This window comes from Globicephala melas, chromosome 5, assembly GCF_963455315.2.
Source record: "Globicephala melas chromosome 5, mGloMel1.2, whole genome shotgun sequence".
Classification (NCBI taxonomy): Eukaryota; Metazoa; Chordata; class Mammalia; order Artiodactyla; family Delphinidae; genus Globicephala; species Globicephala melas.
Window position 1 is genome coordinate 74,303,910 of NC_083318.1, and position 23,220 is coordinate 74,327,129.

At 42.9% G+C, this 23,220-nt stretch overlaps 1 protein-coding gene across 17 annotated transcripts in view; it reads right to left on the bottom strand.

Moving 5' to 3' along the window:
- KDR (kinase insert domain receptor) overlaps positions 1-20,045 on the bottom strand; it is a 97,813-nt gene extending 77,768 nt beyond the window's left edge. For all 17 annotated transcript variants that reach the window (XR_009564013.1, XR_009564014.1, XR_009564017.1 and 14 more), the window contains exons 1-13: positions 19,695-20,045; positions 15,602-15,695; positions 13,467-13,663; positions 10,418-10,548; positions 9,965-10,133; positions 9,248-9,387; positions 8,462-8,639; positions 6,962-7,076; positions 6,708-6,871; positions 4,656-4,812; positions 3,444-3,567; positions 2,807-2,915; positions 1,642-1,983 (exon numbers count right to left, since the gene is read on the bottom strand). Coding sequence is in view for 10 of the 17 variants with exons in the window: in XM_060299358.1 (XP_060155341.1) it covers positions 1,642-1,983; positions 2,807-2,915; positions 3,444-3,567; positions 4,656-4,812; positions 6,708-6,871; positions 6,962-7,076; positions 8,462-8,639; positions 9,248-9,387; positions 9,965-10,133; positions 10,418-10,548; positions 13,467-13,663; positions 15,602-15,695; positions 19,695-19,761 (1,987 nt within the window). In the remaining 7 variants the exon portion in view is untranslated. The remainder of the gene's footprint in view (positions 1-1,641; positions 1,984-2,806; positions 2,916-3,443; positions 3,568-4,655; positions 4,813-6,707; positions 6,872-6,961; positions 7,077-8,461; positions 8,640-9,247; positions 9,388-9,964; positions 10,134-10,417; positions 10,549-13,466; positions 13,664-15,601; positions 15,696-19,694) is intronic.
- Positions 20,046-23,220: the final 3,175 nt, after the last annotated feature.

Genomic DNA, 23,220 nt, shown 5'->3' on the forward strand with positions numbered 1-23,220 from the left:
ATATTTATTTGACACTTTTTACAAAACTCATTTGTCCTATTTCTGTTTTTCACTATCAACCCTATGGTGGGCAGTATTAGCCTTATTTTGCAGATGAAAGGGGTTAAACAACTTACCCCAGTCCTTATAACTAAGTAAACAGCTGAACTCAGAATTTCCACTAAAACACAGACAAAACAATGATAACCTAAGGAAAGTCAAAGATTTTTAAAAAATGAAGCCCATAGGTACTCATTTAAATGTACAGGACAACTTTAGATTTAACCTTTCCTACAAATCATCAAAGTGCTGTGGAAATATCTTGTCCAAACCAACTGAACATCGAAAAGAATCCTGCTGAGAGAATCCACTTCAACATTTAGCAAAATTAGATTACCTCAATGGTGAACTACGCTGGGGCTTAAGCAAATGGACTCTAGTCTATTTCCAAGAATAATTTTTGGAAAACAACTTGGGAGTCCTTAGAGAGCAAACCAGCTCATTGTGAGCATGTATTTCCTGGGCATGGCAAAGCCAGGAACCTCCTTCACATCTCTTTCTGAATTTTTTCACTAGCTTGAAACCAGACCGGTCACCAAGATGAACAGAAAAACCATGATCATATAAGGGGTGTGAATTGAAGGGCCTTGGGATGACTTCACTCAAAAACATCTCTTCTTCTGACACCAGAGTCTCAACACTAGCAAAATCTGTCCTAGTGCCTGTTTGAAAATACCTCTTAAAATATGTCAAGGCCTTTGAAAATATTATTCCTCTAAAACTTTGGTATAAATTAGTTTATCTGGGCAGTTCCCCCTTCCTGACAGTTAAAAAAAAAAAACAGAACACATGCACCCTAGAAACTAGGAAGGGACACCAGGGAGAGGAGAAAATGGAAGGAGATAGCACAGAGAAACTCCCCAAATTTGACTGATTTCCCCAGAGACAGAGCCGTGTCTGCACGGATTTTGTGCAAGGCGCGGGGTTAGAGGAGGTATAGAGAGTGACTTGGTGTGGGACTTACAAAGCTTTCTTGCACTAAAATGCTCATTTCATTGACCGTGAGCTGTACCACAGAGGTACAGGCACTGAGTGCAGCATCCCTCCCAGAGGCTCTCACAGGTCTTAAACAACCCCATCACCACACTCTTCAGGCAGCAGATGTCTTATCAAGCACGCAGTATGTGCCACTATGTTCTATGCCTGGAGCTCAGCAAGGAGTAAAACAGAAACAACCCCTGTCCTCATGGACACAGAGACCTCACTGTACCCCACAGCCCAGCAGTTGTCTGTGTTCTCACTCTGCCCACCACTATGAACTTCCGGCACCCTCCTAGCTCATGGTAGGCATTCACAAATATGTGTCTATTTAAATAACTGAATGCTCAAGAATGAGGCAGAAACTTCCCTGGTTTAGGGGAATCCCTTGCAGATAGTAGTGAGTGACCCCACCATCAGGGTTGGAAAGAATGGGGCTATTTTCTCTTTTTAATACATCACTTCACCACGATTAGCTTCCTTCTGACTTGAGGACTTTCCGCAAGATAAGTGCTCACCGGTCTACTTCATAAGCTGCTAGAGGACAATCTTCACACAGCCCCTGAAAGCATTACATTTACGGCATCCCAACTGCTTCTGGATGGTCCAGAGTTACCTCCCTACCTAGGACTGTAAGCTGCCTGGCCACGCAATGTCTTTTCTTGGTCTTCCTGTCCTGAGCAAAGCAGATGTAGTCTCCTTGGTCCTGCAAGGATGCATTCTGCAACTCCATGATCAAAATGTCATTTGTGCTATTAGAGATCATCGTGGCGTTCATTCTCCAAAGAGCATCCAAGTTCTTGCAAACAGGTGTGGGCAGCTCTCCCACGTGGATGGGCAGAGCCTGTGGGCCAAGTTTGTACCACGTGAGGTTCTCAAACATAGTTCGGTCCGCGGAGCACCACAGAGACACGCTCTCCTGCTCGGTGGGCTGGGTGCCGGGTTGCAAAGTGATTTCAAAACCCTCTGAAATGTAAAACCCATGCTTAGAAGACAGTGATTTAACTTGGGCAGCACACTATTGCTTCCTTGTTGCCCTCAGTCTGTGGTAAAGCACCAAGAGAGGTGAAGCTCTGGCATTCCCAGACGATGGAATACAAGGAGACGACCAAACTGGACAATTCCAGATTCAAAATGTATTATTTTGCCAAAATACATTATTTGGAAATGTAAATGAATTCCTCAGATATATATGAAATCTCCACTTTGAGCTCTAAGCACGGTTTTTAAGATTTAACCCCCCCCCCAATTCAAAGCAGATAATTATAACTTGGGATTTAAAAAATTAATTCCTCATTAATATATAACACTCACTGACAGGAAAGCTATGTTTATTACAGTGAATTAGCTCAGACTGAAATATTTTATTCCATCCAGTCAGCTAAAGCTAGCCATAGAATTAAGATGAACAAAGTTGGTAGTATTGGGAAGGCACTGCTCCAATGTCATTACAATTGCCTCCCAAAAACCCAACCTTGTCAGCTGTCCAACAGCAAGTGCATAAACGTTGACTGAACCTCGCTAAGCCAAGCACTGTGCTGCACTGTGATGACAAAGACAAAAATATCACGCGGGACTTGAGCTTCAAAAGCATGTGTGAACCCATGCTCCCTCTCCTGTGAAGTCAGATGTACTGACTTCACGTGAGCCCAGGAGCTACCTGGGGAACTCTCCTTTATGAACAAAAGCATCAATTAGCCATCCAACTCCCCTTCCTAAAGCCACGCCACTCATGGGAATGGCCAGGACAACAGAGTATCAGACAGCCCAGCCCCTGGAGAGCACTTACTGGTCACGTGGAAGGAGATAACCCTCTCTCCTCGCCCAGCTTTGTTCACCGCTTCACATTTGTACAAAGCGGATACATTGGCTGCTTGGATAACAAGGGTACTTACAGTCTGTGAAAAAAACAAATTCCAGGCCATAAACAATGGAGGCTGTGTTTACGCACGTGCATTCAGACTAAAAGTCAGCATCCCCACCACTGCTGCGACCTGCCTACGCCATTCAGACTCCAGCACTGACCACGCACGCTCAAATCTGTGCAATTATAATTATGCTGGTGCAGCTCACACATCATACAAAACGAGCTTTGGAAACCATGGAATAAAGAATGTGTTTTAATACAACATTACATACCTTTTCTCATTTTCATGTTTATAAAATCAGAATTACCATACATCCCATGTACAGAGTTAATGACATATGTGTTTTATTTTTCTCTGATACAGTAACAGTAAGTCAATGGTGTTTCTAAAAGTTAATGGTGTTTTCAAACTGACTTAACATGCTAGTATTTTATCATCCAATTTATTTGATGATCAATCGCCCATATTCCTCACACATTGATATTATTTTACCCTACTTTCACTCCATCCTTCCATAAAAGAGAGACAGATTTTCAAATTAAAGAACTTCAAACTCACTTTGTTTTTTCCTTCAATTAGGGCAAATTGATTTTTGTTGACTTCGATATTGTTTCCCCCCTGGAAGTCCTCCACGTTTCTCCATTCTTTACAGGTATGTGGGTTTGTCGTTAAGGCAGCTTGGCTATAAGAAAGAGGTAACAGATGATATCATGACTTAATTTTTCTTTAATTCATATCAACAGCAAGGAAAGGAGTCAGACTTTGGTTATTATGTTCTTAGAACTAACTTCCAATGCACCCTACCACGTTACAAGACTTGGCGCCAATTAAAAATAGGCCTCAGCAATGAAGGAAAAGGTTCTAGGTAGATTCATTCAGGATACAGGAGGGAAGCAGCTATTCTGGGAACAAACCTCCATTCATAAATTGGATCGACAAGACAATTCAAGTTAATTTAGTTCAAAGGAAGGCAAGGAAACTAAGAAGCCATTGGGCTTCTTAATCTCCCTGGGACTGTGGCCTTTGTGTAGGAAATGGTCAGCATCTGAGGAAGAAACTAATAGAGGCCATCTCAAAAACAACAACAGGAAGTGAACTGCTTAGGGTGGTGGTGGGTGACTTGTTGTTTTTTTCCTAAGGATGTCTGGACTTGTGTTAGGACCTGATAAGCCGGGCCTGAGGCTCCGAGGTCCTTGCATCCATCAGCACTTCCCTTGAGATGTACCTTCTCACAGATAAGGAGACTGTGGTATTCACCGGTTGATTGGCATAAGGAGAAAAACCAAAGACTGGCAATGAACAAAGTGAGCAAAGAAACTGCATTCAGAGAGATGGACATCAGGGCCAACCCGAAGAGAGAGCTAGCTAATCTCAAAGCGGGATACCCCAAGGAACGACATCTCCTAAAGACGTAAGCACAGAGAAAGACGGAAGGAGATTAAGAGTACCACTTGAGGGATAACCTTCTTAGAGATAGTCTTCTTGGCTTAGAATGGTGTCATATCGTAGCTTGGCTATGTCCATCGACAGAGGAATAGATAAAGAAGATGTGGTACATATATACAGCGGAATACTACACTGCCATATAAGGAATGAAATAATGCCATTTGCAGCAACATGGATGGACCTAGAGGTTATCATACTAAGTAAGCCAGACAAAAACAAATACTGTATGATATCACTTACGTGTGGGATCTAAAAATAAAACAAATGAATAAATATTTTTTTAAATGCAAAAGAGCAGGAAAAAAAGGATGTGACCCTACTCACATGGGCTGGTAGGTACACTCTGTTTCCAGCTGCCAGTACCACTGGATGTGACTCGGGGGAGGAACGGCATAGACCGTGCACGTCAGCGTTTGGGAGGTGCCGTACTGGTAAGAGTCCACGGGAGAGATCAGAGATTTCTCACCAATCTGGGGTGGGACTGGAGATGGGAAAGACAGCTTTTGAATTGTCAATCAGCTTTGAGGAATGGAAAGTAAAAGTTTTCAGCCATTAAAACCTGTGTTTTTCCAAGCATAGAATTTTTGCCCCCATTTGCTTTTTCAAAGAACATCTAGATTTGGAGACAGGACACCTGACTTCTAGTGATACTCATGATAGCAATAATAATAAACTAGTAAGTTGAGTGACTTTGTGCCAGTCTCGCCACCCTGTGCCTCACCTTTTTCTCATCTACATTACAGAGATTGTTCTCCTAATCCTCCCAATTTCACAAGGTCAGACAAGGCTCCAGGAAGAAAAGAGTTGTGAATAATACAGTGAGTACATGTATTATGTACTGAGTATTGTTCTAAGCGCTTTACATCAATTAATTCATTTAATCCTCACAGTCACTGCTATTGTCCTCCACTTAACACATGGGAAAAATTTAAAAGTGAAATGACTTGCCCAAGGTCACCCACCATGCCTGCTTCTCCATTTCTCCCTCCTTCTTCCCCTTCCTTCCTTTCTCCCCTCCTCTCTCCCATCCTTTCTTGTTTTCTTCCCTTCCTCCCTCCATTCCTTCCGTGTCTTTTCCTCCTTCTCTCCCTTTTTTCTCTCTTTCTTTTTTAGGCTCCAAAGTCATTAATGTGAAACTATCTTCTCATCACTACCAGCCTAAAGCCTCAGATTATACTTTCAAACCTTGACTTCTTTCTTTATATTTGTTTTATAGAGCAGGGTAAATGCTAGGGTGAATCAAACATTTAGTGACTTCCTGGATGAATGAGATAGAGTTATTCACTGTCCATTTTTACATCTTTATTTCTTGTTCCTTTCCTTCTCCCCACCCTACTTTTCAGCTTCCCAGCTTCTCTATACTCCCCAAACTCCTACACCCAAGTGGCTCCTAAGTCACATTTCTGGAACCTGTTATCTTTAAAATACTCCCCGAAGCTGATGTCCCCGCAAAGAAACGAAGCCAAGCTCAGAAGACATACAGAGCTTGGCAGGATATACAGGGAAGCACCTTAATGCCACATGAGAAGATCCTGAAGTTTTAATCTGCCATGACAGTAGAAAGCACAAAGAATTACAAAAGAGAGGCATTTCCCAACCTGTGTTTGGAGCAAGATATTAATGGATGTATGCGGGAGGGGTGCTCTGGTCAAATAAGTTTGTTAAACCTTGGCTACTCTATGTCTCCCACCCACCACTGGAGAATGGCAATATACTATGTCCATCAACTTAGCATCTCCCACATTTACTTGACCATGATGTCCTTTTCCTCCCCACCCAGAGTACTTATTGTAAATAAGTATCTTTCAGTTTGGAAAAATAAAATTCAAACCATTCTTAAATCAAAAACTTAATATCTCCCCCTTTATAGGCTCAGAGTCAGATCCCAGACTCCTGTTGAAAAAAAAATTAAAACACTTCCAACCAGCCAACAGTGTCCACCTGCAAAAGCCTTCTGCATTGGAATCTGCCTGTGCATCACTGATACATCAACCCCCAAATCAAACTAGTAGCTTCCCACAAAATTCAAGAAGAGTCTTAAACATTTGCATGCCAGGAGCACAATTCAAAGGTACTGCAACTGGAGCCTGATGACTGTCCCTGTGGGCACTCTTATGTCACAGCATTTAGCCATCGGCTGAACCATCTACTTTAGGCTCTAGTTCGACCACCAACTGCTTCATTCGCATGGCCTCTTAAGCAAACATGTCCAGAGCATACCGCCCCACACCTCACTTCAGCCGCACTGTCCTGGATCATTTTTATACACCAGAGCTACTCATGATGTGAGTGAGGCAGAGACACCAAAGGAACGGTGGCCTGGCTGTTCAGGAGGACATAATCATACTCTAGAGAAGGAAAACTGAATGGACTCACCATTCACAACCAGAGATACCACATGGCTCTGTTTCTCCTTTGAAATGGGATTGGTAAGGATGACAGTGTAATTTCCTGTATCTTTTTCACTCACTTCCATAATAGTCAGTACGTGCCCCACTTTAATTGTGTGATTGGACTCAATGGGTCTTCCATTTTTATACCTGTGGGGAAAAACAAATCCCAGAAATGAGTCCAATCTAAGGATTTGCTTTCACGTGGAACAAGGCTTTGCATTTACTTCCAGTCGTTACCATTTTATTTCTGGAGGAGGGTAACCAAGGCACTTCACAGGGACTCTGACACGGTCTCCCACGGTGGCTTCCACCAAAGATTCCATGCCACTACCAAAAGCAACAAAAGGTTTTTCTGGAAGAAAATAAAAATAATTTTTCTCATAAATGGCAACTTCTTATAAACGGCCATTTGGTTTAGTTTTTCATTTCAAGTGAAGAGTCAAAGACCTTGGGGGTCTGAGTCACTGCTGTTCAGAGAGTCCCCATCTCACCCTTCTACAGGTCCCACTCCAGGTTCTCCCTCACCTGTGGTCTCTGCGTTAGCTTTTCTCTCTCCCACAGTCTGCTCCACAAGTCTACCGAGCACTCAAATCTCACTCAACTCAAGCATTTGCTTCTCTGTGAAGTTTTCCCTACGTCTCCTCTGCTCCCATGACACCCTATACATACCTCCCATGTGCCCCAGGACTCAGTCCTCGGACCTCTTGCCTTTACCAACACCTTCCTCTTGTCAATTACACATTCCTCCTAAATCTATATCTCCTGCCCCTGACTTCCCTGCGTTCTAGGTTAATATATTAAAGTCTCCACTTGGATATTTAGTGGGCATCTCCAAATGAAGCCACCCAACCCTGTGTCCTATTCCTCTTCCTATCTTCCCTATCTCGGTTGAGAAAACTACCGTTCACTCAGTTGCTCACGCTAAAAACGCAAAGGTCATCTTCCATTCTTTTTCTCTTATATCCCACAGCCAGGGAATCGATAGGCAAACCCTACTGGCTCTATCTTCAAAAATACATCCAGAATCAGGTCACTTCTGACCACCTCCACTTACCACCCTTGTCTAAGCCACCCACCATCTCTCACCTGGATGACTGCAATTAGCCTTCTAACTAGTCTCTCTACTTCTGCCCTTACTTCCCTAAAGTATTTCACATTAAAATAACCCACATAGTGATCCTATAAAAACATAAGCCAGAGCATGTCTCTCTCTGCTCAAAACCCTTCTATGCATTCCCATATTATAAAATCCAAACCCTTATGAAGGCCTATAAGTTGGATGCCATACAAATTATCATCTAAACTGAGACATTTATGTGAATGAAAGAGAATAAATGGGAAGTTAAGTTATTTTCTCAAAGCCCCACAGAAAGTAACTAAATACAGGTTTCCCCAATTGCAAGGCCCATGCTTACTCAGGGAAGCCTCTCAGCCTTGCGATCAAATGAAAATTTAAAAATGATCTTAGATAATAACCCTCTGCTTATTATAGTGATAATAGTAATAGCAACAACAAATAATATGTAGTGAGCCCTTACTACATCAGCTCATCTCATCTTTAAAGTTGGGATTTGAACCCAAGCTACGCTCTTGACCTCAAGGTCAAGTGGCCTTCCTAGCAAGAGCTCAAAAACATCTTCTGAACGAGCAAAATAGGAATCACTAGCTGACCTACATTTATTTAAATCATCTCACTTTTCAAGGCAGAGCATAATTCCAAAGGAAATCTTAGCTTACCATGGACCCTGATGAATGTGCTGTTCCTCTTGGTCATGAGCCCACTGGAAGCGGCACAGGTGTACCACCCTTGGTCACTCCGGGTTACACCATCTATAGTCAAGGTGCTCAAAAACTTCTTCATCTCACTCCCAGACTGGGTTTTTAGGTCCCGGTTTACAAGTTTCTTATGCTGATGCTGAAAAAGAGTTTAGTGAACTTCCAAAGTCCAGAATAACATTCCCTGGTAGCTTCTAGATACCCATAAAAGTCTTGGCCTTTGGTGAACACTATTTAATGCTAATAATAGACACTTCTGAACTTTTATCATCATGCTGATGACAAATACATTTGGTTTCAGGAGAAATAAATAGAATCAACTGAATCAGGCATTTTCAAACCTCACATAATGGGAATGAGATCAATGTAAACTGCAGAAACCCAAGGAAATATGACCACTGTTTAAGGAGAAGTGTGTCTCATGCCACCTCTTGAAAAGAAATTCCCTTAAAAGGAAAATAGATCAAGGACTTTGGAGAACAGAGAAATAATGCAACCTAGAAAGACATAATCCCCTAAAGAAAACTAATCTTCACAGCCTGGACAGAGTTCTTGGTTTTGCATCTTTTTTTCCCATGAGTGCTGTATGTCCTACAGTTCTCTTAAAATGTGTGTGTGTGTATGTTAGTGTAAGTTAAGGCCCTTACATTTTATCTGGCCAAAGAGGTCCCTATCTCTCTGAAGCAAACTTCGTTGGAGCTTATTATCAAAGTATTTGGAGGTCTGGCTTTGAATTGTTAGTGTTACCTTCAAAGAAGGGTATTCCCAGTTGAAGTCAATCCCCACATTTAGTTCAGTTCTTGCTGTACAATTTAAGACAAGCTTCTCTCCAACAGACAGCTCAACTCCGTGAGGGGGGCTCAGAACCACATCATAAATCTTGTACCCTGGAGCAAGTACATTGGAAAAACAGCAAGTGAGAGGGAAACCAAAATCTATAACTTGGCACACATTTTTTCAGACATGATGCAACTTCAAAATGTGTCACATCATTTTTCCCTGAGGGTCTCCCCAAACCTTGGTGAACTCCCAGGAAAATGGTCTACAGAGATCCACAAAGCAGCCCTAAATGGATCTCAAAGATGTTGTAGCCCATTGGACAGAAAAGCAGTAAAATCTGAGAGGTCAAAAGTCAATGCGGCCGGTTTTAGAAAGCTACCAAACTTTCCATAAAATAGGTATAATTAAAAGACTTGATGCCAAGCAATGCTCTGAACATTGAATTTTCCAAACAATACACTCCCATAACAGAACTCTTATTCATTCTTGGTCTTGGTAAGGAAGGAGAAAAACCTCAGTTGCACATAGGTTTACTGGGTAGAGAAGAGCGGATGTAGTGAATTGCTTAACAACAAATCTTGAAATAATATATTTCTCAATATCTCTTGTCCTCCAGAATCTTAATATAAGAAGCTAATCTTTATTGTCTGACATTAATGATACAAAAAGGAATTGTCCTCTTACCTACAACCACAACTATGTACATAATAGACTGGTAACTTTCATCATTAATTTTTGCTTCACAGAAGACCATGCCAGCATAGCTGATCATGTAGCTGGGAATAGTGAAGCCTTTCTTGCTGTCCCAGGAAATTCTGTTGCCATCAGGAACAAACCTCTTTTCTGGATACCTCTGGGTAGAAAAAGAAATATCAAATATTTAATCAAGTGCTATCCAAAAGTAAAAACCATGAACACTAAAGAATTCATCTTATTTTAAGAATACAAATTGGTTTTATTTCTTGTCATTTTGACCCTTCCTAAAGTTTCCTTTAAAACTCATTGTTGACTTAATGTTATATAATGCATGTAATATATACATTTATAATATATATGATGTTATAAACAGGCTACCCATCTTAATACTAGCTTAATATTATGAAAGGGTAAGAGATGAAGAAAGAAGATGTAACTTACTGCACAAAGTGACACATTGAGGTTTGAAATGGTCCCCAGACACGGAATCACCACAGTTTTGTTTTTGTTCTCAGTGATGTATATAACTCCATGTTGGTCGCTGACAGAAGCAATAAACGGAGATCTGTAATCTAGAAGAAAATGTAGTTCCATGAGTTAATGGCATTTACTAGAAAAGTGGGTCATCTTTCAGGTTCATAAACTCTAACCAGAGAAGTAAACTATTGGGAAAGACATTTCACACCAGGCAAAGGAATCCAGAGGTAGGTCTGCTGGTAAATATCTGGCTCCAAGGTTATGCTACAGGAGGGGGGGTGTGTATGTGTGAAAAATCTGGAAGAAAACTCCCGGAATGAGACTGGCTCCTTTTGCACTGATGATCAACAAGTAGAGTGTACTTTATAGGTTCCACATTTAAGCAGATTGATCATTACAGTTTTTTCAAAGTGAGGGAGCACACGTCTTCATTTTCATATGCATTTTCATATGCACTATACATCTTTCATGTACATAAGTTTTAAAGTAAATTTAAAGTTAAACCTGTATAGTTTACCTACTGAGTTTTTTGATGTTAAAAACTTCATGTTCTCTCTCTTAAGGCAAATAGTGTAACTGTCATGAAAATAGGTTAATGGCTCCCAAAGATTCTTTAAAGTAAAGAAATGACTAACGATTTTTAATTCAATAATTCAAGACAAAGTTTCACGTGAGTATTTTAAGATTGTGAAGACTAGATATAAGATTCTTTATATAATAATGCTGAATAGTTAAATTGTTTATGTTTCCTGTTTAATTGCATTTAGTTTAAGATTCAGCAATCATTAATATCTTCAATGACAAAAGCCTGAAAAGCCACCATGGCAAAGACTGAGAAAAAAACAAAAGAGATTTTAAGGCCGTTCAAACACTGTTCGTATGATGTTAACACGCTGCTGGGAAACGACTCCTTCTCCCGGAGATAGAGTTGATGGGTGTGAAGCCATGCCTGAAATCTCAGAGAGATAATGGTTCATGCCACTCTCCCCAACACACCTGACCAAGCATTTTCAGAGCTCTTCAGGATGGTTGGTTCAAGGAAAGAAAGAGTTAATTAAACCAAAGGGGAGAAAAGCAGCTAATTCCCTGCAACAGCAGAAGTTTGATTTCCCTCCCAGCTGGACAGCACAGAAAGGCAGCCAATCCAGCCACCACATGCCATAGTCATTATCTTACGAGACCAAGACCCACTTCCCGGCTCCATCCATTGCTGGAGGGAATGGGGTCAGAAGACTAAGGAAGTAAGGTGGGGACCAGAGGGGATATTAAAGGACCATCCATAGGGAATACTTCAATGTTTTCTTTTCCACTGTTAAACTTCATGACCAAAATCTCGGACAACTCACCTCCTAGAACGCCAGGCTTAGACAGGAAGCAGAATTTGATGGTATACTCAGAGACAGGCAGTGTACAAATAAACAGTGCTGGGGATTGCTACTTCTTCATATTACCTACCTTTCATCTGCATGCTATGAAATATTACATAGCTTGCTTACAGAGCAAGTCTTTGGAAGCTAAATTAACCCCTTGACGTAAGACTAAAGCTATTCAGTAAATCAATTCTATTTCAGTATCCCAAAAAGAGGAAATAAACAAAAGAAACCCAAACAACCACCCATCCTCTCAAAATAAAATATTTACTGTAACTCATGAAATGAATTTTCACATGTCTCCAGGTTTCCTGACTTGGGGAGAAGGAAATAACGAGATATTATGGGAGAGGTTCATCTTGTAGTATTTCCAGACAGCCTGAAAGCAGGAAATCCTTGCAATCTTCTGAGAAAGCCTGATCTCCCAAGACTGCCAGATCAAAAGGAGCCAGAAATTCTCGAAGATCTGGGCCTTGTCTCTTTCAACTTCTGCAGAGGGGAGGAGAGCACAAAATTCTACCTTGGACTGTGCTTACCCTGGGCAAAAGTAATTCTCAAATATTGTGCAATCCAGGAGTGACATACATTATTCTGATGTGGTCCCCATTCTTCCCTTGCACTGACCGTACTGCACTATTGAAACGCAAATGGAGATGTGCAAGTGTGTCTCCCAAAGCTGATGAAATTCCTGTTCTGTAAAAGATGCTTCTGGAAAAAAGTCTAAGCCATCTTCACCTGCTTCAAATTCTCTAGGATGTACAGAGGTATGTAAATGTATAAATAAAATGTCTAAAAAGCTCATCTTTACTGAAAAGAAAAATATTTAGTATATCTACGCAAAATACTATACTATAGACTTATACCCACCCAAGTTATATGATTCATATCTCATTAGTTAAGTCAGGTTTTCTTAAGTTAGCATAAGATTTTTGAAACACGAAGGAACGAATAATTCAGATTATAAATGCTAAATACATGTGACATGGAGTTTACCCTACATGGATGTTAAGTTGGCCTCCACAGTGTAAATCCCAAATTGCAAACTATAGAAAGATGGAGCGTGTCATCCAAGATCTCAGACCACACAAGCAAAGGAAACACTGTCCTCCAAAGGCCTTTTGAGGCAGTGACTTTATTTGCACAAGTGTATGGAAATTGTTTTTTATAAAGTGTAAGTGGGAAAAGAAAAGTTCCTATGAACAAAAAATGCTCCAGAGCCCTTGGCTGACTCCCTGTGCATTCTTGGGGAAATCTCCGAATCTGCTGTAGATAACCTATCTCTCCACAGAAACCTCTCCATAATTCTCCCCTGAATCTTCCTTTTCGAGGATTTCAGGGGTTTTTTTCTCAAATATCAGAAGACTTCTTATAAATCTCCATTGCCAACTGTGAACACAGATTTCCCTTAGAAACAAAGATCAGAACCAAACTAATTGGGCAATAGAGATGTAGCAAGGCCCAAACTGCAGAACAAATCACTGAGCCTTGTACTCAGAGGAGGCCTTGGGAGAGAAGAATTTTGTAGATTCCTGTTGGCAGAGAGCCTTTAGAGCGAGCCTTTGTTGTCCGGATTCTTCTTTGCACCGATTGTGTTTTGTAACTGGTAAATTAACTTGGGAAGTGAATTCCATTTAACCACTTACCTTGAACATACACATAGACGACGGAGGCCATGTCAGTGTCCCGGTAGAAGCACTTGTAGGCTCCAGTATCATTTCCAATCACTTTTGGAATGGTGAGCATCTTACATAAGGCACTGTCACTGCAATCCGTCACCTCCACTCTTTTCTCAGAGCCGCTCTGATTGTTGGGCCAAAGCCAGTCCAAGTCCCTCTGACCCCTGAAAAATTCATTCCAAGCAAGTATTTAAGTGAAATGCCTATGAGGCTGTTTCTAAGAAAATAGAAGGTTTAGTTCTCAAACTTACACAAACTCCTCAACAGACAGATTCATAGCCTTCTACCAACAATGACAGATTATATGGACAAATGACAAAAAGCCAGAGTCTCAGCTTCAGAAATCACTTATAAGGATTCCCGAGTTTTCTATTACTTATTTTATTCAACCAACAAATATTTATTAAGCATGTGCTATGTGTCAAACGTTGTTGAAGACTGGGAATACAGCAGTGAACAAATCAGATAAAAATCATTGCCTTCATGGAACTTGAGTCTAGTTGGAGGAGACAGGCAGTAAAAAAGTACGTAAACTTCAATAAAGCTGAAACTTTTAAAAAGTAAGTAAAATATGTTGTATAAAAGGTGGTGATAAATACTATGAAGAAAGTCTAGAAGAGGCAAAGAAACAAGTGAAGAGTTCTAGAGGGAGGGGGCTTGGTGAAGTGGGCCGTATAGATATCAGGAGGAACAGAGTTTCAGGCAGAGGGAACAGCCAATGTCAAGGCCCTGGGGTGGGTGCCTATCTGGAGTATTCGGGGAATGGCAAGGAAGCCAGCGTAGCTAGAGAAGAGTGGGCAGTCGGGAGAGTAAGAGGTGAGGTTGGGAAGGAAGGGGATGCAACTGTCTAAGGGCCTCGTAGGACCTTGGAAGGATGGCATTAAAGCACAGATTACTTTCATTGCAGCATTTCTCTACAAAGCCCCAAGGAAGACAGTCAACATCAAGAAGAATGTAACATCACTGACCCTTCTTTAAAGAACTTGAAATTTCCACGAAGTTGCAGTTACATTAATGAAGTTACTTTTAACACACTCCATTGTTTTTCTGGGGACATAAGAGGTGTATATATAGAATCTTGGGGAATTTTAAATAACCTTTGTTGTTAAGGGTGGGTAAGAGGAAAATCTGCTGAGAAATGCATCTTGAAGTAGCAAAGCTAGGCAAACAGCACCTGTTACTATGTTTTTTCCCAAGGGTTGGGTATTGGTCCCCTACCCTTGATAAGGCAACTAGGGTATCCTTTACACTCGGCAAGCTAAAACAGATCTGTGTCACTGTGCTGAACACTTGGCATTCATCAAGCAAAAACAATGGCAACAAGCTCCCCAAGGTTCTTTGTGGACCATCAGCACTGTTCTCAGGGGGCAAGATCACCTCTACCCACCTCCTCTGCCAAAACCACACCGGTCCCAAGAAGCCTCTGGCTCTGTCATACATAATCACTACATTAAACCCTAAAGTCTTCTACTTTTCTCCCTGAGGTAAGGGCTGGAAAGCAAAATTTAGACGCCTCCTCATCTTGTCAAAGAGGCCTATTTCCCCAGCTAGCAAAAATCAAGAGCATGACTTCTTGCTAGCTGGTGAAAGAGACATGCCAGAACCTCAGGCCAGAGCTTGACATGCACTCAGCAATATTAATGACTGAATATAAAATTGCAACTACAGTCAGAATTTTTCCATAAAATAAAGTTCCTGAAAAGTGCTAAACAGATGTCTAAGAGCCATTCTGAGTATAACAAATACGTCCCCAAACTTCTTTAACTCTAAAGATTTCATTTATTCATTCAATATTTATTGAATGTGTATTACATAATATACGCTAGGTGCTATACTGGTTATTAGGGGGTGTGTGTGTGTGTGTGTGTGTGTGTATGTGTGTGTTGGCAGAGGGTAGTAGGAAAAAAATGCCAGCAAAATTGTACAGAATTTTCCAGAGAAGACCTTCCTCATGTTTTCATTATTACATTAGCTCTTAGAAACCTCACTACTTACACACAATTATGAAGACTCTATTATAATTCTGATGTATGGAAATTATTTTTTCTTTAATAAACAATGATATTTGACACAGGAAATCTGAATCTAAAATGTATCCTTACCTGCAAGTAATTTGAAGCGTTGTGTTAGCCATAATTGTAAGTATGTCTTTTTTTATGCTGAGCCTGGGTGGATCAAGAGAAACGCTAGACAAACCTAGAAACAAATTAAATAAATGAATATAATTGCCACTCAGACCCAATAGGAAACACCTTCCATAAACAATGCACACCCTATACTTTAAAACACCTCTTCAGCAATTCATTGTGTAAAACTTGTGAATTTACTTTTCACCATTCCCAGTAAAAGTTCACAAGCTGTGTCATAACAGGAAGAATGGGCAGATGGTCATAAACCAACACAACAGTTCTGCAATTCATTGAGCGAGGGTGGAGTTCCTGTTTTCCTGCATTGCCAACTTCAAGGTCTTACAAAAGGATATGGGACATTGAAACCAAATGAACCTTCATCTGATGATCTCACTCCCCTGGGAAAGGACCCACTGACATTTCTTATAAAACATAGGATGCACACATTTGACTAAATTGCTGATTAATGAATACTACTTAGAGAGATTTCTATATAGTTCATCCATGTACTTTGAGGGGGGTGGGAACGTCCATGACATTGTCTCATTTTCCTTTATCAATTTTCTAGTGCACTTCCTCTGGTAACAGAACTGCCAAGGTTGAAAGACTGTACATTAAAACTAGATGAGAGGAACTGAGGAAAGAAACATGTTCCCATGTCATATAACATGCATATACTTTCCTTCAGAAAACAGAACTTAAAAAGGGTAATGCAGGACTTCCCTGGTAGTTCAGTGGTTAAGAATCTGCCTGCTAGTGCAGGGGACATGAGTTTGATCCCTGCTCTGGGAAGATCCCACATGCCGCGGAGCAACTAAGCCCGTGCACAACAACTAATTAGCCCCCGCTCTAGAGCCCGCGAGCCACCACTACTGAGCCCACATGCTTCAGTTACTGAAGCCCGTGCACCTAGAGCCCATGCTCTGCAACAGGAGAAGCCATGGCAGTGAGAAGCCTGTGCACCACAATGAAGAGTAGTCCCTGCTCGCCGCAACTAGAGAAAGCTTGCACACAGCTATGAAGACCCAGCGCAGCCGTAAATAAATAATAAAGTTAAAGAAAAAATAAGTTAAAAAAAGGGTAATGCTAATGAATTACAACTGGGGAATCTCAACTTACTGATCAAAGCGCTGAGCTTGTCCTGACACCAAGCTTGGAACACAGGAAAAGTGTCTACCTAAATATACCACGGGACAGATTCCTTGCCATGGGTCACTCTACAGCAAGAAGACTGAGTTCTCTGCCAACTAAATGCAAAGAACTACCAGGTGTTGATAAAGCATCAGAGAAAGAAAAACTGTCCACCATGTCAGGGTCTTAACTCATATCTAGATCTTCAAAACACAACCTTAGAAAGTGATTGATGCTGGGTAAGCATCCCAGCTTCTTACGATCCTTAACTCACATCCACTAAGAACAAATGACTCTCTAGGCCTAAACTGGGATTGACATTGTTGGGCAAATAAAAGAGTATTAGCAAATATGAAAGAGTATGAATAAACAGAGTATGAGCAAATATCCAGTGTAAATATTCACAGCATTGAATCTGTGGACCCCAACGTGAACAGCTGCAGGCAGAATGAACAGCTGATGACTCGTGTTCTCATACGCTCACTCAGACGTGTAAAATAGGTTGCTGTAGATTTGTTAATATTAAAAAAATTTTTTTAACTGGAAATTACTTTATATCAATAAATCTCAGGAACTCATTGGCGTTGGAACGGCCATGGGTTTGGGGCAGTGGTTCTTAGACTTTAGCACGTGTCAGAATGTGCCTAGGCCTACAAATCTGCATTTGTAGGTGACGCGGTCATACATGGTCTACGGGCCACTGTTGGATGGCTATTGGTCTGGGTGGTCATGCTCAGTTAATCAGCAGAGCACTTTTCAATATGAAGGAAATAACTGCTCCCAAAGTAGGCAAACAATAAAGCAAAGTGTTTAAAAGCAAAAGAAAAGTTTTCCAATAATGGAGCCCCATTTTGTGTCACAGAAGGAAAATGAAAATAATTCATTTGGATGAGCACAGATATCAAACTCGACTGGGAAACACTAGGTTGAGAAACATGTCAAAAACAGTAACTTAATACAATTCCTATGATGACCCAAATGAGAAAGAACCCATTATTTGGGCACATTCATGTGAGAAAAAAATGGTAGTAAAGACTAAGCTCTAATTAAGCCAAGCTCACCCCACCACAAAAATAAAAGATTCTTGAACCTCTCCTGTAAATCACTGCCACAGATTATCTCACACTCTAGACACACTTTCCAATGTTAAAAAAAAAGGTTCTCCATTCATAGGGAGCCAAAACAACACCATACTATTCTAGAGACACGTCTCCAACAAAAAACTATTCAACAAGGCTATCAATAATGATAACTTCAAATTCATATATGTAGACCAACACTCAATTTCTTTTTGCTCCAATAAGCTTCATTCATTTTCACTGACAAGTTTGAGTTCTGCTCTTCAGAAAGTTCTAAAGAAATAACTCTAAGAAGTACATACGCTGCTACTCAATAAAAAGCTCTTCTATGTTCAAATTCCATAGCCAAAATTAATTCATTTGTGCACTATTACCCTTCCAGCTCAAAGACAGGAAGGAAAAACAACAGTGCCTCTGTCTCTAGAATTTGATGGCATCAATTATAGCCCAATCCAATTAAGCAAGTCACACACTCCAAAAGGGCAACCTCATCATTATATTCAGGGCAGCCCGATTACGGTTACTACTGCTGTGCTATGAAACACCCCAGGCTTAAAAGCAACTCACTTCTTTGTGGGATACAGAACAAACCACAAGTTCCAGAGCTTCATTCTCTCACCATAAAGGGGAAGAGAGAGGTCTTGTCAGGGACAAATGAGTGTTCCTGGTGGAGCTGGCCTGGATGAACCAAGTCGTCATTCAGAAAATTCAGTTAACTATAGACAGATGATCTTGTTACCATATATGTGTGTGGGTGTCTTTAAAAAAAAAAAAAAAGACATGTGATTCTTTAATTTATAAGGAATTTTCACCTGAATCATTTTACCTTTTCTTCCTTTTCCACCCTCTCCCCTTCTTTCTCACCCTCCAAAGAGTGGAAATCTGTAAATCAACAAACTGGCTACAGGAAAGAGATTAGAGAGAGATGAGAAAGAGAGAGATAAACAGAGAAGGAAATAGGGCTGGGGGAGAGAGAGAATTTATTGCACCAAGGGCATGCGTGTTCCTAATCTTGAAGGAGAGTGAAATTTTAGACGACAAGGAGAGTGGCGAGTGGCGCCCAACCTAGGTACCAAAACCTTCAGAGCAAGTTTTCAGAACGTGAACTTCTGACCTGTGCTTACCCGAAAGACCAAAGCGCTTTGAAAGATGTTAAACTGTTTTACATGAGAAGGTGACTATTACTTGGAGACACTTCGGGAAGCTGTCACAGCCCCAGGTCCAAGCCCAATTCCCCTTTCTCTCTGCGAGGAGAGCGGCGTCCTGCACCAGGAAGAAGAAAAAGTTTCCCTCTCCCCTAGACCCCACCTTATACACTGGGTGTGTACGTGAGTTCGAACCAAAAGGGAACAGTAGACCGGGTTCCCGGTTCGACTCCTACAGAGGCAGAGCTACGCGCACGCTGCCGTCTGCCGAGCCGGCTCGCGGCCCCCTAAGGGTTTCCTTCCCCGCGTCCTGGCTAGGATGGTGCGCGCAGCCGGACAACGTTTCACCGCGTGTTCCCGCCTGCGGGGGCACCTCCTGCCTGCCAGCCACAGGCGCTTTCCCACTCCCGCCTCCTAAGAGCACGGGTGTATCGGCTCTGCAGGACACGCTCCAGCCCAGGACCTGTCGGAGGCCAGAGTCGCGGAAATGGAACTGGGCTCAGGAGACCACCAACTCGCTGCGTAATCTTAGGCCAGTCACTGAGCTTCAGTTTCCTCTTTGATAAATGAAAAAACACAGTGTGAAGTCACTTTCACCTCTCCAGCTCTATGACTCCCAGTTAGGTCCGGCCTCCAGGTCCTCTCCGCATCCCTATCTCTCCGCCCGTACCCGACCTTCTCCGCTTTCCTTCTAGGGAGTGGGCTCCTTACCCACAGAGGCAGCCTGGGTCTCCACGCAGAGCCACAGAGCAAAGGCCAGCAGCGCCTTGCTCTCCATCCCGCACCTCGCGCCGGGCGCAGTGCCCAGAACTCGACCGGCGGTTCTCTCTCCCTGGTCCTGCTCCGCGAACAAGGCGCGGAGGTGGAATGCGCGCCGCCGCGCAGGGCTCCGACGCTCTCAGGGCGAGGGTGCCCCGGCTTCGGCCGCGGCTGCAGGGGCGTCTGCGGGTGCCAGCAGGAGAGGGTATCCCGACTGCCAGACAGCTTAGGGCTTCTGTAGCGGGCAAGTGATACCCCCTGCGGGCAGACGAAACGCAACCGTATACCTCCGGCTCTCCCGGGGTCCCGGGATTCAGTGCTGGGTGGGGAGCCAGAGCCGAAACTCTAGAGCGCGGGGGCGGGGCTATGCGGGGCGGGGCTTCCCTTCGCAGCCGGCCCCGCCCCTCAGCCGGGTTCTGTGAGTGGACCCGGTGCTTCCCACGCCCACTACATCTCCCCATCTCCTCACTTGCACCGGACTGCGTCTGGCCCGGAGTGGCCCGAGGGTGAACGTTCCGGGCGCAACCACTCCATTTCTGAAAGAAAACGTAGCCCATAACGGGTTCTGAGCCACTCCAAGTTTCAGTCGGCGGCTGCCCTCCCGCCCCGAGATGTTGGGGAGCAACACTGGGAGTGCTGCGAGGGACACTGCGCCCTCAGGAGGAGCGCCAAAGTTTGGGACGGTCTTAGCTCTGCGCGCCTCTGAAGTGGCTGGGGCACAGGCTGAGGATCAGCGGCAGGCTGAAGAAACGAGGCAGAAGCGGATACTGAGCAGAGGCGAATGCAGGATCGCAAACTGTGACTACAGCCAGTATGAGTGTTTTGCTTGGCCAGCACAGTTGTAGTTTAAAAATCTGAAACTGAATGCCTTTAGTCCGAATACTCACTTGCCCAGTTCTCCAAAGTTCCCACTATTTCCTCTTACACCTGACGGCTTCAATTGTTTTTAAGTTACCTGCCTCGCCCCCCAAAGCATTTAAATTTGAGACCCTCCCCCTCTTACCTGGCTTTCACCAAAAACCTACCTCAGGCCTCCGGGGAGCTGGAAGTACCCAGGGCTCTCGAATATCCGCGGCGCTTGTGGGTTTCCTTGAGAAAAGGTTTTGTCCACCGGGTTACCCGACCAGGAGTCCGTCGCTTGACGCTTCCCGGGCATTTTCAGAGCACAGCTTCCAGCCAAGCTCCCCTTAAGCCGCGGGGAAGGAGGCCCGCAGCGGCGGGCTTCCCTGGAGACGCAATGAAGCAAAGCCCAGACCCTGTCTCACTTTGACAATAAGACAATGAGTTACTGGCCAGACCCTGGGCACCCAGAACACTCTGTACCAAACCTCCCAACTCTCTCAGCAGGTGTAGATTCCATGTGGCTCTGTAGACTCTCTGTTTCCTTTCTAACTACATTTGTTCTTCTTTTTTCTCCATCTGTCCCCACACCTGGGAAGTGACAGATGTCCCCTAACTTCATTAAATGGGATCTTCCAGATCCCTCCGTCTCTTACTTCGCAGGTGCTTTTAAATGACAACTTAAAGGACCATCCTTCAGGGAGATGAAGAGGTAGAAATATTTTATTTCTACATCTAGTCCAAACTCCTCCTCCTGAAATAGACATTAATGTAAAGTGTTTCTTCTCTCTTTTTTTTTTTTTTTTTTTTTGCGGTATGCGGGCCTCTCACTGTTGTGGGCTCTCCCGTTGCGGAGCACAGGCTCCGGACGCGCAGGCTCAGCGGCCATGGCTCACGGGCCCAGCCGCTCCGCGGCATGTGGGATCTTCCCGGACCGGGGCACGAACCCGTGTCCCCTGCATCGGCAGGCGGACTCTCAACCACTGCGCCACCAGGGAAGCCCTAAAAAATCTTTTTAATATGAAAAGGTTTAGAATGAAAAGTCCTTCCTTCGGCAGAGGCAGGCATTTTTACCTTTCCTTTTCTCCCAAGCAAATTCTATGCACATATAGGTATAAGTATATCATGCTCCTCCTTCCACAAAGGGTACCCTTGGTATAAATACTGCTTGAGTGTTGGCTTTTTTCACTTTAAAATATAACTTGGAGGTCATTCTACATCAAGCTTTAGGGCTCCATCTTGTTCCTTTTCACAGTGGCATGGTGTTGCACTGTATAGATGCACTAATATTTAATCTAGGAGGTATTCGTCAGGGCCAGGGTATACTTAAAAGAAACTCCTCTCTTCCTGCAAGTAAACTTAGCAAGGAAAACAGGATGGGCTCTGGCAAAGCTGGATAAGGGGGAGGGAGATGGAACCTGGTTTGGAGCAGGCAGTTTTTCTCCATCTCCATCTCCAAACAATTCTTCTCTCTCAGCTTTATTTACAATTCATGACACTTCCTCTTCCACGTCTCACTTAAGAAGATAGTGTCTCCTCTGAATGCAAACCAGAACCTGCAGGCCCATGGTAATAGCCCCCTTTAGAAGTCTTGGAGGAAATGATGCGTCTTTGATGGCCACAAGACCAGAATTTGGCAGGGTCTCAATGAAATCAGTCTACCACATTCCCTCCCACACAGCACTAAGAAGTACCTTGTGTTCATGAAAAATGACAAAGTCTGGTGGGGTTTTTTTTTTTGTTTTCTTTCTTTCTTACTTTCTTTTTTTTAAGTCTGTTCCATGTGCAACACCCTCCCATTATCTGGCACTGCTGCAAAGGAGTGATTTGTGAGTTAATCAGACAGTACAGGTAAGATCACCATCTATCAAAGTAGGCAAGTGTGTTCAGTGCCCCGTAAATGGTATTCAGACACCTTTGGGGGTGAAGCAGCCAGGAGTGGTGCTAAGTACACAGGGGCCACACTGGCTGGGCTTGCCTCCCAGGTCTACCGCTTTACTATCCACGTGATCTTGACCAACTTACTGGTTGCATATCTATGAAACACAAAAGATGATAATAGAACCTTCTCCCTAGGGTTTTTGCAGGAATGGAATGAGTTACTGCACATAAAGCCTGACCTAATACCTAGTAAGCACAAGCACCTAGCACACAGTAAGCACCCAATGCACATTGGGAAACACTGTGCAAAGATTAATTATACTATCTCCTTCACGTTGCTAAGATCTGAATGGTAAATAAGGCTCATTTCTTCAACAACATTTTTTGGTCCTACTACGTGCTAGATATTACAGGAGAGACTAGGGTTACAGTGGTGAACGTGAGCAGAAATGAGCAGTCCTCACAATAGCTCCACCCGGGGCAAATTTAACTTAATCACAGAGTGCTCTGTATCTCCAGCTGTTTCATCGGGCTTTGTGCACAAAGAATATAAATTGTTCATATCATCAAAGCATACTGCATAAATTACACTCCACAGTGCCAACTTTTGTTCCATTGCCACCAGTATTTTGGACCTCATATCTTAAAAAAGTAAATACGAAGGCTAGCAAAAGGTTAATAACTGAGGAAGTTGGATGATGAGTACATAAAGGTTCATTTTACTATTCTCTCTACAGTTACACATTTAAAATTTTCC